The following is a 26,025-nucleotide window of genomic DNA, read 5'->3' on the forward strand; positions in this document are numbered from 1 at the left end:
TTTTTTGGCTGTCGCAGAACGAAATACAGAACAAAAACAGAGCCAACTGTCTCGAATGCGTGTTTGAGTGAGAGGAAGTTCGTATATCTGTGTGGCAGCAGGGTGGTCAAGTGCCACTAAAAGTGGTAGCTGCTGCCATTGACTGTGTGTGTGTGTGTGTGCGAATAGTGTGTTTGTTGTATCCGTGAGAGATGTCCTCACTCTGGTTCTGCTGTCATTGCTGCTCTTGTTGTTGCTGTTGTTATTGTTGTTGTTGGCTGTTCCTCATCTTCTTTTTTTTTTTCATTCTTTCTTCTTTTTTTGCGTGTATGTGTGTGTGTGTGGACTATATACATACATTTATGAAATAATAAATTTGATTTAATTTTTTGGTTTTTCAGTGTATTGTTGTAGCTGTTTGTTGTTGTTGTTATTGCTGTTTGTTGTTGTTGTTGTTGTTGTTGGCTGTTACCTCTAACATGGGCGGCGGACTGGCCGAGCTTCCCATCGAGGAGATGCTGGCCACCGGCGTCATTCCATCGATGTCACAGTCGGACGTCGTGTCCGAGTCGCTCAGACGCGACATGGTGCTCGGCGGTGATAAATGATCTGTCGGTGTCAGTATCAGGCCGTCCACATCGCTGCCCTCGTCACGTAACTGTACATCGTACATCGTACATCGGTGGTTGTGGGTGGTGGGAGGTACAATATGTGGGTGGTTGGGCAGTTGTTGGTCGTTGTCATAAATTTTGCGTCGAAATGTTCGTTCGGTTCAAAATGGAACGACGGAACGAAACGAGAGAGAGAGAGCGCACGTGTGGTGGTTGTTGTTGTTGTAGTTGTAGTTGTAGTGTAGGTACGTTGTTGTTGTTTTTTTGTTGGTGATTTTTTGATGGTGGTTTTCAGGGGGCAGTGGTGTAGGCGGTAGGGTGCACAACAAAAGAAAAGATAATGGCAAATGCTGAGAGTTAATAATTTAGTTCAAACCGGGTACACAGCTGCTGCAGAGCGGGGTTTTCGGGCGGGGGCGGGAAGGACATTTACATCTAGTTTAACGAAAATCAAAAAATTGTCCAACAAAACTAAAGTCAAAAAACATTTCTCTTTTGTGTTAAGTTTTTCACTCGCATCAAACTTTCATCTCAGGCCTGAAGCCTAAAAAACTATTATTTCCCTTTGTGGAGGGGGCTGGGGGTTTAGTTTTTCTTTTTTTTTGTTACGTTTACCAACACCACACTCAAGAACGTAACGGAATGGAACCGAAAAACGAACGGAAAATGAGAAAAACGAAACGTAAGCACGGAAACCTGGCCTGGCCAAGACATACGAGATAGGAGGTGTCCTGATGCGGCTGCAGTTGATACCATTCGGCCTCGTCGTCCAGTATGTGATGGGCCAGATCGATGACCACCTCGCCGATGAAATCGTTGGCCCCATAGCGCACATAGTCCCACAGCGTCACCTTTAGGGTAGAGGAGGTATACCAAAGATCAATACGAATCCATGGGGACCCCCATCTAGTACCTACCTCAAGCAGCCGTCCATTAAGATCACAGCGTCGCAGACCCGAATAGAGAAAGGTCTGCGCCCAGCGCGGTTCGCAGGTGGTGCCCACTGTCTTTGTCCGACGCTTGGACTTGTGGCTTCGATCGGGCAGAAGGAACACCTGAAAACGAGGACGACACCATAAGATCACACCTCTAGGATCTCTAATCTTTTACTCACTTTTGCATAGGGATTGCGGCCTGCTCCGCTCTGGCGCAGGGACAGGCCTGTGGCACACACCAATGTCACGATCAGCTGGAGTGTGTTCTGATCGTAGCCGAGCTTCAGCTGCAGCCGCCCCTCGATCGGTATCGGTTGCGTCGTCGTTCCCGCCCCACTGCCCATCCCCAGGCCCCCGTGGGTGCCATGCAAATGTACGGACGGCAATGGCTGGTGGCAATGATGGTGGTGATGGTGGCCCGCCGTCGTTGTGCCGTGCAGACCTCCGCCCGGGGCGGAGGAAGAATTCGTCGACGCGGCGGCGGGAACGGAGGCGCCCTGAAGACTGCCGGACGCTGCGTGGACGCTGCTGGTGGTGCTGCTGCCGCTGACGCTGCCACTCCCACTGCTGCTGTGGCTGTGAGTGCTGTGGCTTGGTCCCAGGCGCTGTATATGCTGCGAGGCGCCGCCACGTTGACTCCGTGCCCCGTTGCCCGCTCCCGATGCAGCTGTTACGTGGATATCCGGCGAACCGGGTGAGGTTATCAAAACACTGGGCTTATCACGATGGATTTCAATGGCCTCAACCGCTGGGGCTACACATCGAAGAGGAAGTAGAGGTAGAAAAATGGTTAGGCTGGTGTGTTGAATATTGGTTTAGATTCGATCAAATATGAGTTGCTGTTGCGGTTACTGTTTCAGTCGGGTGTTTGTATCGTTAGTCTGGTATTTATTTGAGGCTAAAGACAATCAATGCCGCTTTATATGTATTTTCCTGACTGTAGTCGGTTTTAATGAAATGTATATTTGTATACCCTCAAAAGGAGACCCAAACCCAAGGGTCTAGTGTATGCTAATCAAAGACTTTCTCTTTTTCAGACACACCCAAACACACACGCACACACACAATAGAGAACAGCTCTCCTTATAGACTATATAGTACCTTTGCGCTGTAGATATCGTCCGCCGCTGCTGACCACCGCACTGCCAGCCATGCTAGTGGCCAGGCCGCTGTGCGGGAAATTGGCCGTAGAGCGGCGCGGCGGAAGGCTGCTGCTGTTGGTGTTGGTGGAGCAGGCACTGCTGGGACTGACGTTCTGGCTGCTGCCGCCACTACCACTGATCGGACGACTGACAATCAGTTCCACCTGGGCATCCAGGCGGCTCTCGTCGATAATGTCGTAGACCTCATCTGCGCTCTTGTTGTGCAGATTCCGGCCATTCCACTCGATGATCTCGTCGCCTGCATCGATGACATTCGATTGTTGATGTGTGTGATGGTGATGTGTATGATCGATAAACGCATACAGAGACAGAGAGAGATACAGAGAGAGAGAGAGAGAGAGAACAGAGAGAGAGAGAGAGAGAGAGAATGTTCAATGAGTGAGTAGAATGGCTAGGATGTTGGATGGCAAATGTTACCTGGTCGTATACGGCCTTCTAGATCGGCCACCGATCCGCGTTTCACCTTCTCCACAATAGCACCGCATGGACCTCCTCCTACTCCTACTCCCAATGGTCCACCTCCTATTCCTCTTCCTACTCCTCCGATGGGCTGGCCGCCGTTGACCTTTAAGCCTAATATATCTTCCCCATCATAGTATTTACGTAATATCATGTGCCCAATCAAGCGAGTATTATCCGCGGATGTTTGCCAATTCACCGGATTCTATATATCGATTGATACATGTGGATACAGTGGGTGGTTGGGTGGTGGTTTGGTGGATGGTGGTTTGGTGGTTGGTGGTTGGTTGGACAGTGATTATATTTGGTTACGGATGATAGATCGTGCAATGGCAATTTTGCATAGATTTTGGTTGTTGTTGTTGTTGTTGTAATCGATAGATCGTGTGTAATCGGTGGATATCGTGGATGGGGTGTTGGTTTTTTGTGGACGCCATCGTATGCAGGAATAGTAGTAGTATATAAATGATTATTGATTTAGTTATTGATTATTGCACCATACACAGAGTTCTTAGAGAGACAGAGAGAGAGAGAGATATATAGAGACTTACACTCTAGAGGTTAAAGGTTAATCTTACACATAGAATTTGACAAACGCAAGAAAACGAATAACAGCAATTAGAAAGCAACATTTTGTACAGTTTTTTTTGTTTGTAGTTGTTTTTTTGGTTTTCGGTTTACATACATTCCCGTTTTTTGTTGTTGTTTTGTTCTTAAATTCTAGAAACATTTTCTACTTTTGAATTACGGATAGTTTGGCATAGCTCATAGATGTAGGATAGATTGTATAGATATAGATAGATAGATTCGGTTGGACATTTACGAGTATCATTCATGTTTTGTTTGGTTTTGTTCCTAAATATACTTTTTTTTCGGTTGAGAACACACACGTTTCAAGAGTTTCGGGGGAGTGTTGTGTAGCGATAGAGTAAAAAACAGTGTTGGTCAACAGGTACAACATTTAGAGGATCATGCAAAAAGAGTTACGTGCAAGATAGGATTCTGGCTTTTGCTGTGTGATTGAGTTCCATGCAAGAAATACACAAAATATACATGCAAGAATTGTTGTATTTTGTTGTTGGATCTTTTTTCTGTTTCTGTGGATATTGGAATGGCTGAAAATTGTCAAGAGTAGTAGAACAGAGACGAGCGCAGAGAGAGAGAGAGAGAGATTACAAACCAAAAATGGGTTTTGGGGGGCTAGGGTGTTGGTCTAAGGCGTGTTCTCTACAATGCGATGGGGACATGACAAGAACAACAAACGGAGAGAGAGAGAAAGTTAACGAGAAAGTTGCTGGATCGTTCGGTTCGGTTCATCGGTGGGCCACACACAGACTGACAGAAGGAGATTCGGGAAGAGAGAGAGAGTACACCACTCAGAGAGACTCTACACAGACACAATGCAATTCGGAGAGGGGGTTCAGGTTGTGGTTCTGGTTCTTCCCCCTTTTGGAGCTTCGTCTTCGTTCGGGCTGTACCTTGGGGCCGTCGCCGCGGTTCGAGTCCTCGCTGCTGGTGAAGGTGCTGCTCGTATCGATGCCCGAGTCCTTCGTGGCCGAGTCCTGGCTGCCCTGTCGTTCGGCCTCCCATCGAGCCCAGTCCCCAGCACTGGCCCCTTCCATGGGCGGTGGTCCCTGTCCCGGGCCCATTCCCATCTTTCCGCTGGTCAGTAGCGTGGCCGAACCCACATCCACCGCTGTCGATGGCAGGATCGTGGTCACCGGCGGCAGCGATCCGCTGCCCATCATCCCAGTTCCGGCCATGATGGAGGCCTCATCCTCGTGGGCATCGAAGCGTACTGTCTTCTTTATTCTGCGCTCGGTGAAGCGGCGCGAGTCCTGTGCCGCCGATGAGGAGGAGGTGCTGCCCCCGGCAGGCTCATCCCAGTAGGCCGCCTCCGTGGAACTCACGGAGCTGCTGCCACCGCCACCGCCTAAGCCTTTGGCTCCCAACAGGGCACGCTCCCTGCTCAGGCTGCCCATCGAGCTGCCGCCGCCCTGGTCAGCCGACATGTTGCCACCTCGATCATAGGCTCCCGAACCGATCACAATCTGTGGCTTGGACTGGCCCTGGCCCTGGCTGTGGTTGCGGTTGTGGGGGGGATAGTAGCTGCTGCTGGTGCTACTGCTGCTGCTGCCACCGCCACCGGTTGCGGCCAAGGGCGGGGCACGTCGGTAGGCGCCAGCACCACCAGTGGCTACCCCAACAGCTGGACCGCTGCCACTGGCCCCGAACTGTCGCTCGTGATTGGTGCGATTCAACGAGTTGCGCTGCTGCACGTCCAGTCGTGCCGTTCTGGTCAACGGATACTGCTCCAGGCGTTCGCGATGCTGCAGCTGCAGCTCGTAGCGATCCCGCTGGTCCGCCGACGCGTACAGCCGCTGGCTGGTGTGCGCCAACAGGCGGTAGTCACTGGATGTGCCGCCGGCACTGACGCTCAGTAGATCGCGCTCGTTGAGGCTCCGCTGCTGGCGCCAGGGATCCACTGAGGTGCGCACCTGTAGACGGCCGCCTGTAGAATGGTAGTAGATGATGATGTAGAGATGTACAAGGGGGTGGTGGGGGTGGGTTGGATTGATTTGATTTGATTGCTCTAAGGGAGGGGGAGATACGGATTCGGGGACTCGATTTCGAGGGGGTGGGTACTTCGCTGCTTGCCTGCTTATTAGTTTGTTGTCCTTTTCGAATTGTTTAACAAATGTTTAAAAATAATGATTGTTAATTGATTGATTGCTGATTGATAAAGCAAAAATAAAAATACGTAAACGGTGGAAACGGGGGAAGCGTAGACTTAGACCCCCCCCGGGGGGGCATGTTCTCAGTGTTTTCAGAGAGTGTTCTCTCTCAGAGAGAGATGTTCTCAGTGTTTAGAGAGATATGTAGATGTATGAGTAAGCTAAGTATATGGATATCATAAGTAGACCTACGATTAAGAGCTACGAGAGTGCCAAGGGTTTTGCTTGGTCAGGGGTGTGCTCAAAGTTACTCAGGGGTGCCGTGCCTGGCTTTTGGGGTTCAAATACTTATCTGTGATGGCTAAAAGTTGCAAGAGCATTAAGAGTTATTCAAAGGGGGATCGGATCTCAAGGGGGCAGGCCTAGTATGACTTGTTTGGACAGTGTTATGTGTGTGTGTGTGTGAAGCAGTGTCATTTCTGGTTGTATTTTGTTGAAGTAAGGAGGAAACAGGAAACAGCGTTACGATATCCATGCAAATTATTCACCAAGTATTTCTTTTTGTTTTGTTTTTTTTTTCGAAATTTCATATTTTTGAATAAAGTCACATTTACAGAATAAGTAAAAGGAAAAAAGAAAACGTAACGAATACAAATAGTGTGGTGGAATTGAGAGAGAACGTGTTCACAGCCAAAAGATTGTGTGTGTGGAGAGTAATCGAGAGAAAGTGATGATTGAGAGAGCAGAGCAGAGTACAGTCTGAAGCAAAATCATCCTCGTTATATTTGTATAATTATAATCAGGGAAAACAAATGTTTTGCAAGTTCAACAAAATTCTAGGGTGTGTATCGAGGGGGTGAGAAAGTGTGTGGGTACGACAGTGCTTGAAGAAAGTAAACAACGTATACGGAAACAAACATTGTACATTCCTTGAATTTCGGTTTTGTGGACATTGAAACAACTTATAAGAAAATTAAATACAAGAGACACACACACACACATTCAAATTTCATTTGTATTTTTTTTGTTTTTTAGTTTTGCTTACATTTGCATGAATCTGTAGATCGCCGGGCGAGAGAACTTTTTGGACACCTTGAACGCCGCCAAAATTACCTGCTATGTATTTGGTTTTGAGTGGTTTTTAGTATAATTTTTTTTTTCGTTTTTGATTTGAAATGTTTTTACATTTAGAAGGGGAGGGTGGTTTTTTTTTGGCATAGTAAAATAGTATAGTAGTTTTTGTGGCGGGCAAGATTTTTGTTGGTTGTGGGACAGTTCAGAGAGAGATAAGGGAGAGAGAGAGAGAGAGAGAGATAAGGGAGAGAGAGAAAGAGTGGAGAAACACACATATGAAAATAATAGCAAAAATGTGACGATACGAGAGGGTAAAAGTGACTTTAGTAGACTTAAACTTATTTTTTAATACTTATGTATATGAACTAGTTCTTGATTTGAACTAATAGAAGTACAGATAAATGAACTAGTTCTAAATTTAGCCTAATTTCGAGCTTAATAATATATATTTATAGTACAAATACTACGACGACAAGGAGTTGGTTTTGGTGTACGGAACTAGTTCACTAAGGGACTGCTTCCGGCGGAAATATTTTACTAAATGATTGTCTTTGGAGTGCCCGAGAAAGCAGCTAAAAGCTTTTTCTTATATTTATATAAAAATTCAATACAATTTTCAAATTCAACAAAAATTTGTATTAATTTTTGTCTGCCCCTGAAAGCAGGCAACGCATTTTCCAGCATTTCTTTAAAAACAAATGCTCTCACTTTTGCACACACTCACGCAAGAGAAACCTCCACTCAGACAATCGCCTTGGGTGGGAAAAAGAACTAGTTTTTCCGACACACTCTCACACACACACACACACAGAGAGAGAGATACCCTTGTGTTTGTGGGCCATACCCCTGGCATACTTTCATTTGACTTTGGTCACGATACAAAACGTTTATTGTGCGCATAATGGCCAACAACAACAAAACAGCAAACAAAACAAAATAAAAAAAAGAAACTACACAAAAATTACATACATATATAAACATAACAACAGCAACAACAACAAAAGCAAAACAGCAATGTAAACAAAAGAAGGTAAGAAAATAAAACAAAGAACACAAAGAAAAAAGTAAAGTAAATTATTTGGGAAGCGAGTGGCAGCAAACCACACGCACAATTGCAGGCGGGACTCTACAGAGGAGCGGCGCTGGGCAGAAAGAGGCGACAATGTGTTGGAAGTGTCGAGAGGTGGGGTGGGGGCTGGGCGCAGACTAAGAAAAGGAGAAAGCAAAAATCAATAAAGTATACAAAAACACGGTCATTTCTGTCCCTTGGCGACCTTTTCTATTGTTGTTGTTGTTGCTGTTGTTGTTGTTGTTGTTGTTGTACCGACGCCTATGCTTCGTGTTGGTGTTGGTGTTCTTGTAATTGGTGTTGGTGTAGGTTTAGTCATTGCTGTTGTTAGATGTTTTAAATGTTGTTTTGTTTGCTACTTGCTTAATTGGTGTTTCTGTTGTTGATTTTGTTGGAATCACTGTTGTTGTTGGTGTTTCTTTTCCTGTTGAATTTGTGCAAACTCTCTGCACAATCATCGTGCATTGTGCAATCGCAAAACACAATTACAACAAACACCAACACAAAACGCAGACGAAAAATCAAACAAAGTTTACACTGGTGTGGGTGTGGGTGTGTGTGTGTGTGTGCTTGCTTCCTGCTTTATATTTTTGGCCATAAATTCAAGCCAGTTCGGCTGACACCCAAAGGGAAGGGGGTGGGCAGAGGGCGTAGGAGAGTGGGTGGGGGGATGGGAATGTAGGTGTAATGGGCGTTGGGCTGGCAAAAGGACACTAAAATCATCATCATCATCAGCAGCAGCCGTAGCCGCAGCAGCAGCAGCAGCAGAAGGAGCGGCAGTGGGAGTAGGAACAAGGAGCAAAAGGGGAGCAGGGAGTCGGGAGCTGGGAGCAGCAGTAGCTTGTGCTATTTTTAAACCAACGCACACTCACACACTCATGCACACCCACCCACACAGACAGACGCAGGCGCATAAATAGCACACAAACAACCACAAAAACAAACATAGAGTCACACGCACACAGCAGCAGACTCACACACACACACACACACATACTAGAGAGGGACACACAAACAAACACCTAAAGAGACAGAGAAGGGACCCCACACGAGAGAGAGAGTGCGAGCGAGAGAGGGGCCCTCGCACACGCACAACATGCGTTGGCGTCCTTTGCCTTTGCCTCCTGCCAGGCCTCAATGTTCGCATTAATGTCACTCATACGCACAGTTGCACATGCAAACGAACAACAACAGCAGCAGCAGCAGCAACAGCAACAGGGAAACACAAGAACACACACACACACCACATCAACGTCAATGTCAACTGGTGTTGGTCAACGTTTTAATTAAATTCATCCTCCCATTCCCCCTTACCCTTACCCATTCCCAATTCCCTCACGCCTCGCCTTGCCTACAGTTGGTCACATTTTAAAATAGTCAAACACTCACTCACTCACTCACTCACAGACATACACATACTGTTACTTCCGTATAGCCAAACCGTACGATATATCCGTAAGCACCCACAAATGCGGTCTATATTTACTTATTCACAGCCTGGTCACAGCGCCCATATGCGACACATTTCGCGTTGATGTTGTGGTTGCCATTCCGTAGGGTTCTTTTTTTTTTGGGGTTTTTTATTGCTCTTTATACCACACCACACCCCACCCGGGGGTCTATTGATTTGCTGTGTTTAATCGAAAATGTAATTAATTTCCAAATAATTTGTAGCTAATCGTATGGGATTTCGACTGGAAGAGACAGAGAGGGAGTTGGATAGACTGCATTTGAGGTTCGCATTGAAGGCTGGTTTGAAAGAGGGATTCTAAATAATTCACCTCTAAATCTAGTGGAGCGAACTAGTGCAATTAATCTACATTCTAGTGCAAAGCATAGGACCTATAACCAAGGTGCGCCTCTTCTATAAGTGGAAAGCCATAAGAGGTTCCTTTCAGGCCAATTTTAGTACCTTTTTCAACCCTTTAATTAGATGATTACTCTTTCCTCTTATCATACCACTCCCCTTTGGATTACTACACTGCAAATTACAATATACAGAATGCTACAACCTCTCCCCAATTCCCTTCGATGAAAACCTCCCTAAAGGTTTAAAGATTCCTATTCCCGATCCTATGGCTGCTGCTGCTGCTGTGCCGTTGTTCTGATTGTTTTTGCTGGGATTTAGGATTTTTTTGGCATGGACATGGCATACCATACCATTTTTTGTTTGTACGCTATAAGCTTTTTTTTCTGTGCGCTAATCTATTTGCATTTTGCATTTAAAATATTCCGCTTTTTTGGCTGTCTAAGCGTTTTTCGTGTGGGTGTTTGGGTGGCTGGTGTATGGACTGTGTGGCAGTTGTTGTTGTAGTTGTTTTTTTGTTGTTGTTGTTGTTGTGGGTGCAATCTGGAGAAGCGTTCACTAAACTGCAACCAACAGACACTCACCTTAAAGACGGCTTTTTGCTTTGATTTTGCTCAAATTTTGGTTGATTTTTGAGTTGGGTTTTTGTCTTTTTTTGATTGAATATCTCTCGGGGTTTATTTCTGCGAATTTTCTTTTCTTTTCCTCGCTTTTCTTCCTCTTTTTGTTCACATTTGGCTCTTGGCTGGAGTGTTGCCTAATTTGCTGTACAAATTGCGAGACATGTAAGCAGCAGGCCTACACCTACACACACACCCACACTCAGACACACAAGCTCAGGTGGAAACCCTGGGAAAACACACCCTCGAGTGAGAGAAGATTGCGTGGCAGTACAGTAAACAAATCGAGCATTTCATCCTCTAGGAAAATAAAACAATAATAATATTCCGTTTCCTCGGGCTCTTCTGTGTGTGCCTTCGAGTCTTCGAGTCTTCGAGTGTGTGTGTCTGCGTGTAGGTGTGTTTGTGCAGGAAGGCCCTGCATGTGGGTGGCTTTTCCGAGGTTCTCTCTGACTGGCTTGGCCATATGCTAAAGCGTCCAATGGGCGCCACAATTTGCGCAGTGTATTGCCAGACGATTGACTGATTTGACAGCAAATTTGCTTGCCAATTCTTTCGCTCAATTAAACAGATTTAAAGCGGCCCCGAGGTTGCGTTTACCTGAACTTGGCTTAACACTTTTGAATTAAATTAGTAACACTTTTTTATTGGATTATTATGTATGTAGACAGATTTGTTTTTGTTGTTGTTGTATTTCATTTGTTGTTGCAGCCAATTAGCCTTGTCTGCGGCTCAATGCCAAGAGCTCTCAATTATTCACGGACCTGGCCTCATGGCCAATTAAGTGCAATTTGTTAAACAGATTTCTCCCGGGGCCCAACGCCACGACACTCGAACGGAGCAACTCCTTTTCCCGCTTCGAATCCAGCCAGCAGCCAGGAGGACATTTCAGGCTGAATTTCCTGCTGCTTGTACAAGAAAATTCCACACCAAGGTTATTTTTAGCACGACTTTCACAATTTCACAAAAATAGCAAAGGAAAGGTTTTCCCTTTTTCACTTTTTCACTTTCTCTTCTTGCTTTTGCTTTCGCTTTCGATTTCTTTCACTCACTTCTTGCACACTTTTATTCCATTTTATTTAATTGAATTTTATTTTGCTGGAGATTTATTTGCATTTTTGTGCCATTTATTCTGTTGTAATTTTGTAGTATTTTGGTTTTTGATTTGCTGAAGTGTGTGTGTGTGTGTGCTGCCACACGTGCCACATGCGTGAGCGCGTCCGATGCGGCCTGTGTGTTTTGCTCGCCTTTAAAGTTCATCGAAAACTAATTTCGTTTCGATTTCATACAAAAATCTCAATGGAATTTTTGCTTTTACGCTGCTTTTCCTACAGCCAGCTTTCAGCTTTCCCTTGCTTGCGCCTACTCTCGGTCTTTCAGTCAGCCGTTCCTTCGTTTCGTTTCGGTTCGTTTGTTGTTGTTGTTGTTGTTGTTGTTGCTGCCGCTGGATGGAGCCTACAACACATTTTCCAATAACAATGTTACAACGCTGTTTGGCTGTTGTTGCCGCCGTTAGGGGCACTTTCCCATGGCGCTTCCAGTCCCGAACTAAAAATAAAGTTAAGCGCGTGGCCATGCTGCTGCTGCTGCTGCTGCCACAGCCAGCGCCGACTGCAGCGGCCACTGCGACGCCAGCAGCGATAACATTGACAGCTGCTGCCCCACGTTGGGGTCAGCGGGTTGGCGGTGGGGGTGGGCCAAAGACTGGACCTGGACTCCATTTGTGTTTGTGTTTGGCTTTGGCGCTGCCTTTCCCTTCCACCTTCAAGGCAAAACAGGCCCAAAAGCAACGTGTTTGTCTTTGCTTTCCAGTAAAGGGGGTGGTGCTCCAGCCCCTCCTGTGTGGTGCAGTGTAGGCGCGCGCGTGTCGCTTCCATGGTGGGTTGCAACTTGCCCTCGTTGTTGTTGTTGTTTCGTAGTAAAGAGCATGACGCTGCACAGAGTACCCCCGAAATGCACTGAATGAAATGACGTCGTGCGGCAGGTTGCAACGCAGGAAGGGGCAAACAGATAGCAAACTAAGGAGTGCAGTGTAAAAAGTGGAGAAATTCTACGGTCTAGAGTCCAGTTAGCCGACAGCCAAATGACAAATGTGACGCAAGTAATGGCAGCCTACAGAAACGTATAAACATAGGTAGAAGGTGTTTTATGTGACCTGCATAGCTATAAATTAAATATAACGGCCACTAGTGGGGAATTAGTTGAAGGCCCATGAGATCGCCAAAGAAAAGAGTTAAGAAATTGAAAAATTTCAAATAATCAACGAGTATTGGATCATGGCCTCACAAGGGAAATAAAGAGAAATGGATTTACAATTCAATGGAAATAAGAGACAGCATATTTTCGAAGATATAAACAATTATTTCAGCAAATAATGAGAGCCATTGTTGAGGGCAGGAGCTGTAACAGTATAACAGCGCTGCCAACAGCCTAGGTTAACAGACTGTTACCGCACGCCGTTGACAGTGCTCACGGTAACAGAGCACTGTAAAAGCTCTGAGAGTGGGCTCGCGCTTGCTCTCACGATCCACACGATCCACCCCGATCCACAAGGCTCTGGAGCGGCCTTAGCTTGTAAATCTAATGTGAGTGGCCGCTAATAAAGAGTGGATTCCACGATTATAGATCGATCATATCACTACCCCACTTTTCATTCGTACTACCACAACCTTTTCCCCCCATTATTTGTTATATTTTTCCTTATCTTTACAATTACTCGTCTAAATTTAAATTTTCTTTCCCCATAAAAGAACTAGTTCCGTTAGTAACAGCTCCAAAACATATTGGCCCATGCAGAAAACCTCAAGTTCAACTAAAAATTTGTGGCTGGTTTTACGCGCGCTTCCCTACAGAACATCAGCTGCTGCTGCTGCTGCTGCCGCTGCTGCTGCTGTCGTTGGCTGCTGCTGCCACCCCAAACCATGGAATATGTAAGAGGTGTAAAGGAGAGAGACAGATAGAGTGAGAGGGAAGCAGCGCCTGCGCTTTGTTTAATGGAAATTTTGTGTGTGGGAATTTTCCAAGCCTTGGAAAGCGCATTCCAACGCATGACGTCTGGTGGCCACCGACCACCGCCACTGCCACCGCCACCGCCACCGACCACCGCGCCGCGTGCATTGTGAATTGGCAACAAAGTGTTGGGTTTTTGCGGAGGCGCGTGTTGGCGGCGCGTGGTGGGTTTTCCGGGCTTGAGCTCTGAGTGCAGATGCACCGAGAAAACCACTCAACCCACGCACCCACTCCCACTCCCACTCCCACTCAGACTGAGGTGCACCCACTCACCTCCCCCTGGGAGGGAAAGGCGCTGCCATGCACCCACTCAGACTGTGGCAACCAATGACATTCACACACACACGCACACACACTCTCTGTACCCGCTCCCGTTTCCACTTTCTTGAAAAGATATTTACTTGTTCTTCCTTCTTCTTGTTTTTGTTTGTGGCATTATCATTCTGCAACACTGACTTTTGATTTACAACACTCAGGCGGACACAAGTTTTTGCAACACTGCTCCCCTTCCACACACACACACACGCTGAGAAGACATAAGCTCTTGGCCCTCAACTTGCCACCAGGTGGGACCACCATGGACCGACCACCTTATCGGCCTGGTTGCACACCACAGATCAAGGAGAAGGGAGAGAGGAGAGAGGCAGTCGCAACTTTTGTGAGCGCGTAATTTCATGCCACACACTCTGTGGCACTGTGGCTGAGGCCAAAGTTGAAATCAATAATTATTATATGCTAGTTTGCTGGGAAATTGAAAATGACAGCAGCTGGAGTGCGGAAGGGGAGTGTTGGGGAAGTGCAACATGCTTGCCAGAAACTTGCGCGCTAATGTGCAGGCAATAAAAAATTTAAATCACCAAGCGCCGCATGTTGCATACTTGTAGGCGCTACAGAAAATACTCTTGTCGCAGCAGCAGCAGCAGCAACAGCAGGGGGAATGCCCCAAGTCTTGGGCCTGGGCCTGGGAGGCTGCAACAGCAGCGGCAAGTGCCAACAAGAAACTTTCTAATTAGGATAATAAATTTCGCCCCAGCATCTCGCACTTGACAACATCGTACCCGGCATCTTTCAAACACAAGAAGGGGGCGAAAAAAAAAACATGAAGAGCAGAAGAAGAGCGCAACCATGGAGACAGACCCTCCTTGGCCCCCGCAGTTATTGGCCAAGTGCAGGCTGCTTGGCCAACTTCTTGATGTTTTGTGGTGGCTGCCAAAAAGGAAAAGCTGCTTGTCGTTCATGCTGCCTCCTCCCTCAATCTACCTCTCTGCTTCTCCGCTGCTTGTTTGTTGGAAAATGTGTGTTTTCGGGTCAGCTGTGTGCAGCAGGCAGCAGGCAGGCGGCAGGCAGGCAACCTTCGTGTCCGCCCCCTGGCCCATATCTTTGGCTTTTTCTTTCATACCTTTCGGTAGTGCTCCACCACCACCCCCTCCTTCCTTTCGTCCTTCCTTCTGCTCCACGCTCTTGGTTCGCTTTCGGCCTGGTCTATAATTTATGCTGATTGCATTTAACGGTACGACAAAAGTGGCTCGCTCGCCTAAAAGTATGCAGCGTCCAAAAGTGCGCACTTGTCGCGCGGTCGCCGCCTCGCTTTCGGTTCCGTTCTGTTCCCTCTGTAAACAATTTATTTTTATTTTTCTTCTTACTCCTTTTCCTCTTCCGCCGTTACAGATTCACGGGTGCCTCTGTTGTCGAGTCAAGTGCCGTGCCCCTGTGCCCCTGTGCCCCTTCCCAAAAGATAAGCGCATCGAAATGTTTCCGCGCTACAAAACATTCTTCGTTCCACTTCCCATTCACCTCCTCCTCTTTCTTCTTCTGCTTCCTTTACGTTCGCTCTTTCATTGCACGTGTGTGCAAATAACCGCGAATTTATACACTGAGCGAATAGAGAGTAGAGACAAGTGTGTTCCGGTTTGAAACTTTCCCTTTTAAAAGCAGAATATTCGAAAAATCCCATATACGATGAGCATAAAAGTACACTGAGAGAGTATGGGTATAAGTTGTGGCTATACGTCTCGCTTTTGTTTAAATTTTCTTATGATTTACCTCTACAGATCGAGTTCTTTCGTGGTTTTCATGAATTTCCTGACTTTTTCTTACAGTGTACCGTATGCATGTGCGCTCTGCTCTCTATTTTTATAGCCCCCCGGCATTTTGCAGTCTGCATTTTGGCTTTTGCGGTGGCTTAAATTTCCATTTTCCCCACCAAATCGGGAACCGGAGAAGGAGATTCCATTAAGAGCTTAAAACTTACTTAAAAGATCTTAACTTAAGGTCTAACTTATAGACATTTTGAGAGATGTAAAGAAGACACAAAGATATGGCAAATGTATGTACAAAAGATCGTTTAAATATTTACACGAAATAAATGAAAAAGTGTGAGGAAAACTAAAGATTAAAGGCATTGAAGAATTTGGATTTTTTTGTTTTTTTTTTTGGTGGAAAAACGCATATCAATTACGGAGCCAAAGAAAAAGACAACGTACCAATAAGAGACAAGAGAGAGAGAGAGAGAGAGAGAGAGTGCTACTTTTTGTTTTAGTAAAGAAAATACTTTTTTGAAAGTTTTCTTTTTGGGTTTCTTTGGTTTGCGAGCGAGCGAGTCAAAGACAGTATTCATTTAGAGATAGTGAAATACTTTGGAGAGAAAACATCAATTGTTGCGGCTTGTTGCCACGTGGATGGTTGGGACATTAAGAGAGCATTAAAATTGAAGCGATAGCGAGAAAAAGGGAGAGATCGCTCAGGCAATCCATAGAGAGAGAGAGAGAGTGAGGGGGGATAGAGCAGACAGAGAGAGAGGGTGACGAAATTGGAGAAAACGTTTCAACTCACCATCGTAATCGGAGCCCGCACTGACAGTGGCTCCTGCCCCGGCCGCCTGGGCCTGGGCCTGCAGCAGCTGATTCTGGAACTCCTCCTCGGAGCTGCTGAAGGATCGCTGCTGCTGTGAGGCATACTGGGGCCTTCGATTTTGCTGCTGCTGGTGCTGCTGCTGCTGAAGTTGCTGCTGACCGTACGAGCTGCTGTCCATGGCATGTCCCCCGCTGATGGTCAGGTTTCGGGTCAGTGGCGGCGCCTTCTGGTAGCCACCAGCTATCTGCTGGGACATGGACATCGACTGCTGGGAATGGGGATGGATCTGCTGCTGTTGTTGCCCCTGTTGCATGTGCGATTGCGGTGGAGTATGTATCTGTGCCTGGTACGTTTGCTGTCGCGCCGCAAATTGTTGCTGCTGTGGATGTTGCTGCTGCTGTTGTGGATGTTGCTGCTGCTGATGCTGATGCTGCTGCTGCTGGTGCTGCGAATGTTGTGGGTGTTGCTGCTGCTGCTGATGCTGTGGATGTTGCTGCTGCTGTTGTGAATGCTGCGGCTGCACTTGGCTGGGATGCGCCAGATGGGGATGTTGTTTCATCAAGCCATCCAGTTCGCCCTTTTTGGAGGGAAAAAAGCATTAGTTATGGTCTAAAAGAAGTCGTTTCTATACTCCACCTGATAGTAACGCGGATCATCCTCTGGATAGGCACCACCCGATCTCTGCTGCTGCTGTTGCTGCTGCTGCTGCTGTTGCTGCTGCATGCCATAGCCCCCGTATCCCTGCTGCGACTGCTGCGGATTCATTGGCTGCATGCGGCCTCGCTGTTGCTGTGGATGCTGCTGCTGCTGCTGATGCGGATGCTGGCCCGGGCTCATCATGGGATCCATGCCACTGTCCGAGACGGACAGACGGCGATTCGTGGGCTGCTCCTGCTGCGAGTACTGCCTCCGTAGCATGCTGCCAGCCCGTTGCATGGGCAGGTTCTCCTTCTCGGCGGCACTGCGCGTACGCTCCAGCTTGGGCCGCTTGTCCGTCGTGTCGCGCGGATCCACAATGGCCTGCTGGGAGATGTCCTAAGGGCAAGAAAGGATACAGGAAACACTATAGAGACCAGGACATATGGCGGCTGTACTCACGCTGCTGCCGTCGGGCTCGATGCGGCGGATAAAACCGTCCTGCTGGGCTCCCGTTTTGTTGATCCATTGGCCCGTCTTGGAGAGCAGCTCCTGCTTCTTGCGGCAGAGTATACACACCCAAATCACCTGAAAGACACACAGACACACCGTATATCATTGCCGCTTCAATCAATCGTTCACTCTCTAGAAAATCTATCTGTAGGATATAGTAATAAATTTATGAATATGGAAGAGGCAACACTGGACGATCTGTTTGTGAATGCCGATGAGGAAGAGTATGAGGAGGAGCCACAGGAGCCCCCGGTTAGGGGATCCCTGCTCTATTTCGTGGCAAAAATGTGGGATTTCTGGAACTGGAACATCCGGATGGTCACCTACGTGGAGCGATTACCTCTCGAATACTTTGCCGGCTTCTGGCATTTCCATATCGTTCATGCCGGCGACTATTTGGATCCAGAATTAAATTTGCGGCGCTTTCAATGGTACCACATATCGGTGGTATTTCGTGGCACAAGCTTATGGACACACCAAAGAAATAGTCCTCGTCATGGTGCCATTGGAATGCCACTTGAAATTCGATGAAAACACCCCCTCCTCCTGCTCCACGCTGATGTTTGGTCCCGCCCCCCCCTTCCATCCTTCCCCCTCGGAGAGGACCCCGTCAACATCTGGTATCGTATCTTCGTCGTGTCTGAGGTTGTGTGACATTTTGGCAGCAATTCAACGATGGAAAAACGTTTGGCAGACCGGCCAGCAGATGATAAGCTCGCGGGGAATAACCGGAACCCCCTCCACCTCCCTCCCACCCTCCCAACGATACGGTTCACTGAGTTAAATAAAAAATTGAAAAAAAAATGTAATTGAAATGCGATGCACTGCACTGTACAGGGTGGAGGGTGGAGGGGGGAGTGCAGGGATATGCACTGCGGGGCAAGAAGTCCATAGACCGTTGAAAGGTATTCCAATGCCAACAATTCGGAGAAAGAGAGAAAGCTCAAGGAAATGCTCATCGATTGGGGAGGAAGAGTTCTCTGGTGAATGGTTCTCTCATTCAATAACTGTTTGGAATGCTGCCAGTCACGTGTAAACGTTGAATGATTGAATTCTCAGGGGAAACGGAATTATTCAAGAATTATTAAAGGTATTGGGGACGCCCTTAATCCTTTCCTCTAGGTACGCTATTGTTTTACGCGTCATGCAGCAGTTCCCCTCAGTCAGTTTTCATCTGGAAAAGGGGCGTACAAGTGGTAGCCTCCTAACATCACCAACATGTGCCATTATTCATGCCCTGAATATCGCATATCTTTTATTTTTTCTCTCTTGGGACCGACTTTTGCTAGTCGCCAAAAGCTCTGTACTATTTTTCTAGGTTCTGCAGACCAAAGAGTAATTATTTTCGGCGCCTCGCCAAAGAATATGTACATTGTTGTTGGATTTTGGGGACCAACTCAGCTGCAAAAGGCATTCACGGCGCTCAGAGGCCAAGCATTATTCCAGTTCCCCAAAAAGCATCGAAATTTTATTGAAATGGGATTTGCTCCCGAGGCAATATCCTTTTATTTTATAGTCCTTGATTAGGAGGCAGTTTTCCCAACTACATTTGTTTCATTCCTTTACAGATCCCTCGCAAAGTTCCCTCTCATCTCCTAGCCTTTAGAAAGAACACTCTCAAAGGCCTATCTTCCTACCCAGAAACCACTTATTTTTTTTAAATAATGAGTGTCAAATTGTGAGGCGCCAGACTGGACCCCAGAGCTCATGGACACCCACTCGGTTGGCCGCCGACTCTCGCCAATTATCTATCCCCCATACGACGGGTGGGGGAGGGGCGGCGGCGACGACTGTGGCGTTTATTTATGCACACTACGCGTCACTGGGGACAGTTGGCAACAAGGCGACAAGCACTGCCAATGGGGCGTATGAGTGATGGTTGCTTAGGGGTCGCCAGCCGCCTGGCGTCAGAGTTTTGGCAACGTCGTCGACCTATTTATCAATGAGCGGAAAATTAAGCTGTCCCCGAGTCCAAGCCCAAAAGTCAGCATTTACGCGCTGCCACGCGCTGCCCCTCTCCCAAAGGCCTGAAGGCAGGGGTCTGAAGGCAGCTCCATTCGAGAGTGAGATTCGATTCGATTCGATTCGATTCAGTCTGCTGTCAGTCAAATGGCGGCTGGCGGCTGGCGGATGGCGGATGGCGGCTTACTGCACTCACCTTGTTGCTGCGAAGTGTCACCTTGCCGCCGCAACGGGCACAGCAGCGTATGTTGCAGTAATGGCAAATGTGTCCGACGCCATCGGCAAACTTGGTCTTAAGGCATATGTGACAGGTGGCATCCAGCTCGACGCCGGCCTTCTTTTGCTGCTCGGAGCGTTGTCTGATTTGCATTTCCAAAGTGACAACCTCGTCCTGTTTGCGACTGCACGGCGGAGAGAGAGAGAGAGAGAACCATTAAGAACAATGCAATCACTGAATAGAGTAGAGGATGTATCCATCCATCTATCTATCCATCTATCTATAGCTTACCGCATTATCTCGTTCTGTGCCTCCTCCTCCTGCTTCTGCCGCATGAGCACATTCTCGATCTGCATGCGCTCGTGGGGGGTCAAATGCGAGAGATCGGGCATGTCGTCCATGGCTGCTGATTGGCTGATTGGCTGATTGGCTGGTCTATGGGTGGGTCTGTTGATGGTCTCTTCCACGTCTCACAGTTGCGCCGTTTTAAACTAACTTTAGTTGCACTAATTAGCTTTAGTATCAATAAACTTTTCTTCTTGTTAAATATTTATAGAAATTTTTTTAGTTGGATTTAAAGCTTGTTTTCTTTTTTTTGGAATGCACTTTAGCAATATGTATTTATAAATATTTAAATATTATTATTTAAATTTAATATGTGGATTATTTGTTAAACCATTCTGATAGAAAATCACAGAGCAAATTTCAAAATTTCTTATGGTCTTTTGTTCTTTCTTTTTTTTGTTTGGTTTTTGTTTTTTGTTTTTGTTGTTGTTAGATTTTTTTTGTAGATATTTGGAAATTCGTTGAAAAATTTTTGTTCACAATGCACTCGTTTCTCTGTCTCTGTGTCTGTGTCTCTGTGTGTGTGTGTGTGTGTGGTGTGTCTCTTGTGTGTGTGCGTGTTTGTGTATGTGTGCCATGCCCTCTGACCCGTTTTTTGTTTTTGGTTTTTGTTTTATTTTGCGGATGGATGGCGCACAACTTCCTTCTTTGTGTGTGTTTGGCTTCCTTTTTCCTCCTTTGTTTTTAGACTTTTGTATTTCTTTGGTTGAATGCAAATTTGTGTGGAAAATTCTTCGTTTCTTCTTCTTCGTCTTCTGGTTTTTGCCTCATTTTTCCTCTACAGCTGCCACTTCGACTGCCTCTACTGCCGCTCTATATCGTTGCCGGCCCTTTGTAGCTGTTGCCTCTAATTGCAGTTTTTGTTCTTGTTTATGTTGTTGTATATTTTGTTGCTGTTGTTGCTGCTGTTGCTGCTGTTGTTGTTGTTGTTGCCGCTGTGGATGTTGCCTTGTGCGTGGCTGCGTCATTTTTGCTTTCCAAATTACAGGCGCCAACACTCCACTCCTCCTCGGTACACAGGGATTTGTAAATTTCTAGTTTTTTAGCACTAGAAAAAGCAAAACAGACAAGAAATAGGGTTAAAGGGTTTGTATGTTTTATGTGGGCTTAAAATTGCTTAAATTCTGACTGAAAATAGAGTAGAGCTGGCATAAATTATGCCTTTAATCTATGCATAAATCGTCTTTGAAGTCCAACAAAAAGCGGCATACAATACAATAATTATTTTCATTTTTAATCTTTAGAGTATTTCCCCCTTAAAGTGCACAAAGGAAGGGGAAAAAAGAAAGATTTGAAGTATTTTTTAGAGCAATCTATTATTAATGGATTTTTTCCCAATGGGATATAAATTATAGTCAAAAAGTAATAAAATATGGGTTTCAAACTCCAACAAAAGGGACACCATAAATTCCTGAAACAAAAATAAACCAAAAGATATAAAAATTTCATCATAAAGAAAGTGAAAAATACTGCTTTTAATCCACATAGAAATTTTTCCTTAGAAAACGAATCTCGAAACCGGAAAAGCGTAGGTAAAAGCGGATAATAATTGCATTCCTCTGAGAATTGCTGCTGGTATTTATTCTGGTTTATAAAATCATTCCTGGAAAAGCAGCTCAATTGCATAGAGAAGAAAAACAGCCACAGATTCCCTGCCACTTCGGGGGAAATGGAACAAAAACAGCCCGAGAGTTTTCTCGAGTAAATTCCAATAACTGCATAGATATGGAAAAATTGCTTAAATTTCATTTAATTTCTCTTGCCAATAATCTGTTGAGCATGAAAAAGGGGAGAATACCGCAACACGTTTAAAAAGTATTTCATATTGCAGCCCAAAAGCAGGCAGCACTTTTTATGCAGGACCCGAGAAACATTTTTAGTTTGTCTCCCAAAAGCAGGCAGCATTTTTGTAATGGATTCAAGCTAAAATTGTAAATCGCATCCCAAAAGCATGCAACACTTTTTTCTTCTCCACATTTAATTAAAATCCGTAAAAACATAAAATGCCATGTGAAAGAAATTTTAAAATATAAACTAAAACGAGAACAAAACAAGTATATCTAGAAAAAAAAAACTAACGGAAATGAGAAATTTTAACGAGATGAGGTCCAGGCAAGGGCCCTACCAGGGTGGGTGGAGAGTGGAGTTTCTGGCCGCAATGCAAACATATGTAACTGTATTTATGGCCATCAACGTGCCAGGGCAAACAAGCAACCAACCAGCCGCAAAACGGGGCAAGTAGTCGTAGTCGTGGGTCGGTCCCTTCACAGCGAGAGAGAGAGAGAGCGAGCGAGAGAGAGAGAGAGACAGGGGGGACAGTGGGGACATTGCGGTTGACACGGTGACGCACGTACAAAATGCGAAAATATATACGAGGCCATCTGTACAACCCCTCCACCCCCACCCCCCCTCCCCAACCGATATACTAGATATAGCTGCCACGCATAAAGAGGAGATTGCCTGGCCAGACGGAAGAGACATTGAGGGGCGGAGGGTGGCGTTCGGGGGGTGCTATTTATGTTGACAAATCCCCCTACTACCCACCTGATTGGGGGCGGGGAAGGGTGGTGCAGCAAAAATATGCAACCGGATGCAAACACTTTACGGAACTTAGGAAACGGCAGCAAGTAGCTTTCAATGTGCCTCATTTCCTTATGCCACAGGAAGCAATCGACGTCCCTAAACGTAATTAAATGCCCTCATCGTAGAGGAGCAGGAAGGGTATCGACCTCTAATCTGTGCCGCCAGGAGCAGCTGTTGCCACAGGATTTGCAGCAGCTTCGATTGCATAAATATTGCAGCAGGTGCGCCAGGTCGGAGGACATTTGTCTTTGAATTAAATTTGATTCATGGAGCATCAAAACTCCGAGCACAACGAAACTCCAATTGATTTGCTCATCTGAATGGATATTTATTGCGGGTTTATGGCTGCTGGTGTCTTATCCTTAGGGCATACACACACACACAGACACACATACACACATGCCCCCTCTTGGCCTATAACTTATGTAGTTCAAGCGAGATAAAATCCAGCTTCCAGTGGTGTTTATGGGCCTCTGCTTTATGCCCTGTGCCTCGGTCCCAGTGTCTGTCTGTGACAGGCTCCCGGCTATGGATTCAACGTCAGAGCATCAGCTCCCTGTGGCTCATGAATTGATAATGCAGCAAATGCAGCATGAGGCGCCTGCAACAACAGCGACAACATCCATGCAAAATTGATGACTGCGTTGGGGTTGGGGTTGGGCCTGGGCCTGGTCCTGGGGTTGGGTTGGGCTTTCGGTTTGGGGGCCAGCTGTGTGAGACTTAAGTGGCTGCTTTATGCCACCAGATGCCATACCGAGCGTGAAATCAGGACACCAGGACACACACACACACACACACACACACACACTGTCGCTGAATGGGAAACGAGGGAATGGTTTGCCACAGGAACACGAAACATTAAGACAGCATTAAGTGTTAAGGCATGGAGCTCGTATTTGTATTATTTGGAAATTTATATATTTGAAATTTTAAAATTTCTGTAAAAATTAGGAAAATATAATCCAAGGAATGCCTTTTTTCACCTAACAAAAACCTTGTTTTTTTTTCTGTATTTGTATATAATTTAAATTTGAATGGAAATTTTAAAAATTTCCAATTTCTCATTTTGCAGGCGTCCCACAAGGCAGCGTTCTTGGACCAACGTTATATACCCTATATACAGCCGATATGCCTTCCTCAAGGGTAATAACTGGGTTGGACGAGGACGATGTGTTGATAGCAACCTACGCGGATGACACTGCAGTGCTGACCAGAAGTCCAAGCATAAATCTAGCTACGGAAGCTCTGCAACAATATGTGAGCAGCTTTGAGGTCTGGGCTCAGAAATGGAACATAGGCATCAACAGCAGCAAATGTGCTAATGTTACTTTTGCTACGAGAACACTTTCTTGCGGAGGCATTAATATGCTGGGCTCCACACTTACGCACAATAGCTCGTACAAATACCTAGGTGTTGTACTCGACAGGTCACTAAATTTCAAAACCCATACTACCATGGTTCGACAGTCGGTGATGGCGAAAGCGGGAAAGATGGCGGGGCTACTTGCACCAAGAAATAAGCTGTCGCTGTACAGCAAAGTCACGATATACAAGTCCATCCTCAGCCCCATATGGAAATACGCACTTCAAGTTTATGGCATCGCGGCAAAAACCAACTTAAATAAAATCAGAGTTGCTCAGTCAAAAATTCTACGACGAATATGCAATGCTCCATGGTACATGCGAAACAGTGATATCGAGAGGGACCTAAAGGTTCCCAAAGTGGGCGATGTGATACAATTACATGCAGCAAGGTACTTGCAACGACTTGGTGGTCACCCTAATGCGCTAGCCAGACGTCTAATTAACCCGCCAAGGAAAAGAAGACTCAAAAGGTGTCATCCACTGGATCTCCCTACTAGGTCCCTCCTATAATATCTCATTAGCTTTTTGTAAATATTGTAAATAATGTATGTACCTACTCCATATATGTAACATTAAGTCTATGTATGTATCTCTTGTGATCAATTGTTTTTCCCCTTAAATGTAAAACTAGATTAAGTTGCCACGAAAGGTAGCAGTAAACTTGTTTAAAATAAAATACAAATTTTCAACATGAAAAAAAAAACGAGGGGGAATGTTGTGAGTTGCTGCGGACATCGCAACTCTACGGTTATACCCGATACTAAGTCAGTATGGCTCTCCTCCGGCAGACGCCGCTAATAAAAAACGACACGACAAAGAGTGCGTGCGAGAGAGACAGAAAATCAGTCTGAGCGTGACGTCGGGCGCTGCGTAGCAAGTGCAAATTGATTTGTTCCTTTTGGCTATAAAAATGATCTGATCTGATCCAGATTCAGCAATCTACTAGATATGGTCATTATCTATGACTCTGCGTTTTTAGTTTTCTCAAATCTGCAATATTGTGGATGCAACAGTTTTTCGTCCTTTGTGGGGGCGGATGGGGGTCGGGCGAAATTCTGAGATATACGTTTTATAGTGACATCTTAAAGGAGTGTATGTACCAAATTTGGTTACTCTAGCCTTAATAGTCTCTGAGATTTGTGGTTGCCTCAGATTTTTGTCCTTTGCGGGGGCGGAAGGGGGTGTGGCGAAATTTGGACAGGAAACGGTCAAGGTCCGATATCACAGGAGTGTGGATACCAAATTTGGTTGCTCTAGCTCTTATGGGTTCTCAGATCCTTGAACTCATATTTTGCAATTGGCAAAACCGACAATGAAACCTGTGTGTTAGAGTGAGACAGAGCGAGAAAGAGTGATATTGTTTTCGTGATTCTGGCTATAATAATTATACGATCTGGTTCAGATTTTGCACTCTGTAAGATATAGTCATCTTCTACGATTCTGCGTTTTTAGTTTTCTCGTATCTTTAAAATTGTGGATGCCACAGATTTTCGCCCTTTGAGGGGGCGGAAGTGGGCGGGGCAAAGTTTTGAAATATTTTTGGAGCAGTGACATATCACAGAAGTCTGGATCCAAAACATCGTTGCTCTAGCTTTTATAGTCTTTGAGCATTAGGCGCTGAAGGGGACGGACAGACGGACGGACGGACAGACGGACAGACGGACAGACGGACAGACAGACATGGCTCAATCGACTCGGCTATTGATGCTGATCAAGAATATATATACTTTATGAGGTCGGAAACGATTCCTTCTGGACGTTACACACATCCACTTTCACCACAAATCTAATATACCCCAATACTCATTTTGAGTATCGGGTATAAAAATTTCTCATCTTCTGTAGAAAATACAAAAATATAACCCAAAGAATACCTATTTTTTTGTTTACCTAAACTATGCAAATAATTCTAAAAAAAATAACTTAATGCTTTTATGGGTGTTTTTTTTCTGTAGAAATTTAAAAAATTTCCTGTCTCTAATCTTCTGTAGAAAATATGAAAATATAAACCAAGGAATAGTTTTTTTTTGTACCTAAACTATGCAATAATTAAAAAAAAAAGAAATACCTTAATGCTTTTACAAAAAGTTTTTTTTCTCTAGAAAATTTCTCTAATTTTCTGTAGAAAATATCTGTATAAAAATATAGCC

At 45.7% G+C, this 26,025-nt stretch overlaps 2 protein-coding genes across 29 annotated transcripts in view; one reads left to right on the plus strand and one right to left on the minus strand.

Moving 5' to 3' along the window:
• Window positions 1-26,025, minus strand: part of Rim (Rab3 interacting molecule) — a 51,236-nt gene that overhangs the window by 17,726 nt on the left and 7,485 nt on the right. For 13 of the 28 annotated variants that reach the window (XM_033381061.1, XM_033381066.1, XM_033381082.1 and 10 more), the window contains 12 exons: window positions 19,874-20,975; window positions 19,562-19,766; window positions 17,353-17,478; window positions 16,891-17,289; window positions 16,234-16,831; window positions 4,626-5,659; window positions 3,106-3,352; window positions 2,627-2,926; window positions 1,705-2,279; window positions 1,508-1,645; window positions 1,307-1,441; window positions 452-637 (listed from right to left, as the gene is read on the minus strand). In XM_033381061.1, the coding sequence (XP_033236952.1) occupies window positions 452-637; window positions 1,307-1,441; window positions 1,508-1,645; window positions 1,705-2,279; window positions 2,627-2,926; window positions 3,106-3,352; window positions 4,626-5,659; window positions 16,234-16,831; window positions 16,891-17,289; window positions 17,353-17,478; window positions 19,562-19,766; window positions 19,874-19,983 (4,053 nt within the window). In that variant the 5' untranslated portion in view covers window positions 19,984-20,975. Of the gene's footprint in view, window positions 1-451; window positions 638-1,306; window positions 1,442-1,507; window positions 1,646-1,704; window positions 2,280-2,626; window positions 2,927-3,105; window positions 3,353-4,625; window positions 5,660-6,867; window positions 6,939-16,233; window positions 16,832-16,890; window positions 17,290-17,352; window positions 17,479-19,561; window positions 19,767-19,873; window positions 20,976-26,025 lie in introns of all 28 variants that reach the window. The other 15 variants (XM_033381132.1, XM_033381099.1, XM_033381124.1 and 12 more) reach the window with 6 other exon arrangements.
• On the plus strand, window positions 17,519-18,190 carry LOC117184278 (uncharacterized). The gene has a single exon (XM_033381137.1). It carries the CDS (start codon window positions 17,572-17,574, stop codon window positions 17,932-17,934), a length of 363 nt encoding a protein of 120 aa, XP_033237028.1. The 5' UTR covers window positions 17,519-17,571; the 3' UTR covers window positions 17,935-18,190.

Source organism: Drosophila pseudoobscura, chromosome 2 (assembly GCF_009870125.1).
Source record: "Drosophila pseudoobscura strain MV-25-SWS-2005 chromosome 2, UCI_Dpse_MV25, whole genome shotgun sequence".
Classification (NCBI taxonomy): domain Eukaryota; kingdom Metazoa; phylum Arthropoda; class Insecta; order Diptera; family Drosophilidae; genus Drosophila; species Drosophila pseudoobscura.

Excerpts from the sequence above, each read along its gene's own strand:
- LOC117184278 (XM_033381137.1), top strand. The coding sequence starts at position 17,572 with ATGAATATGGAAGAGGCAACACTGGACGATCTGTTTGTGAATGCCGAT.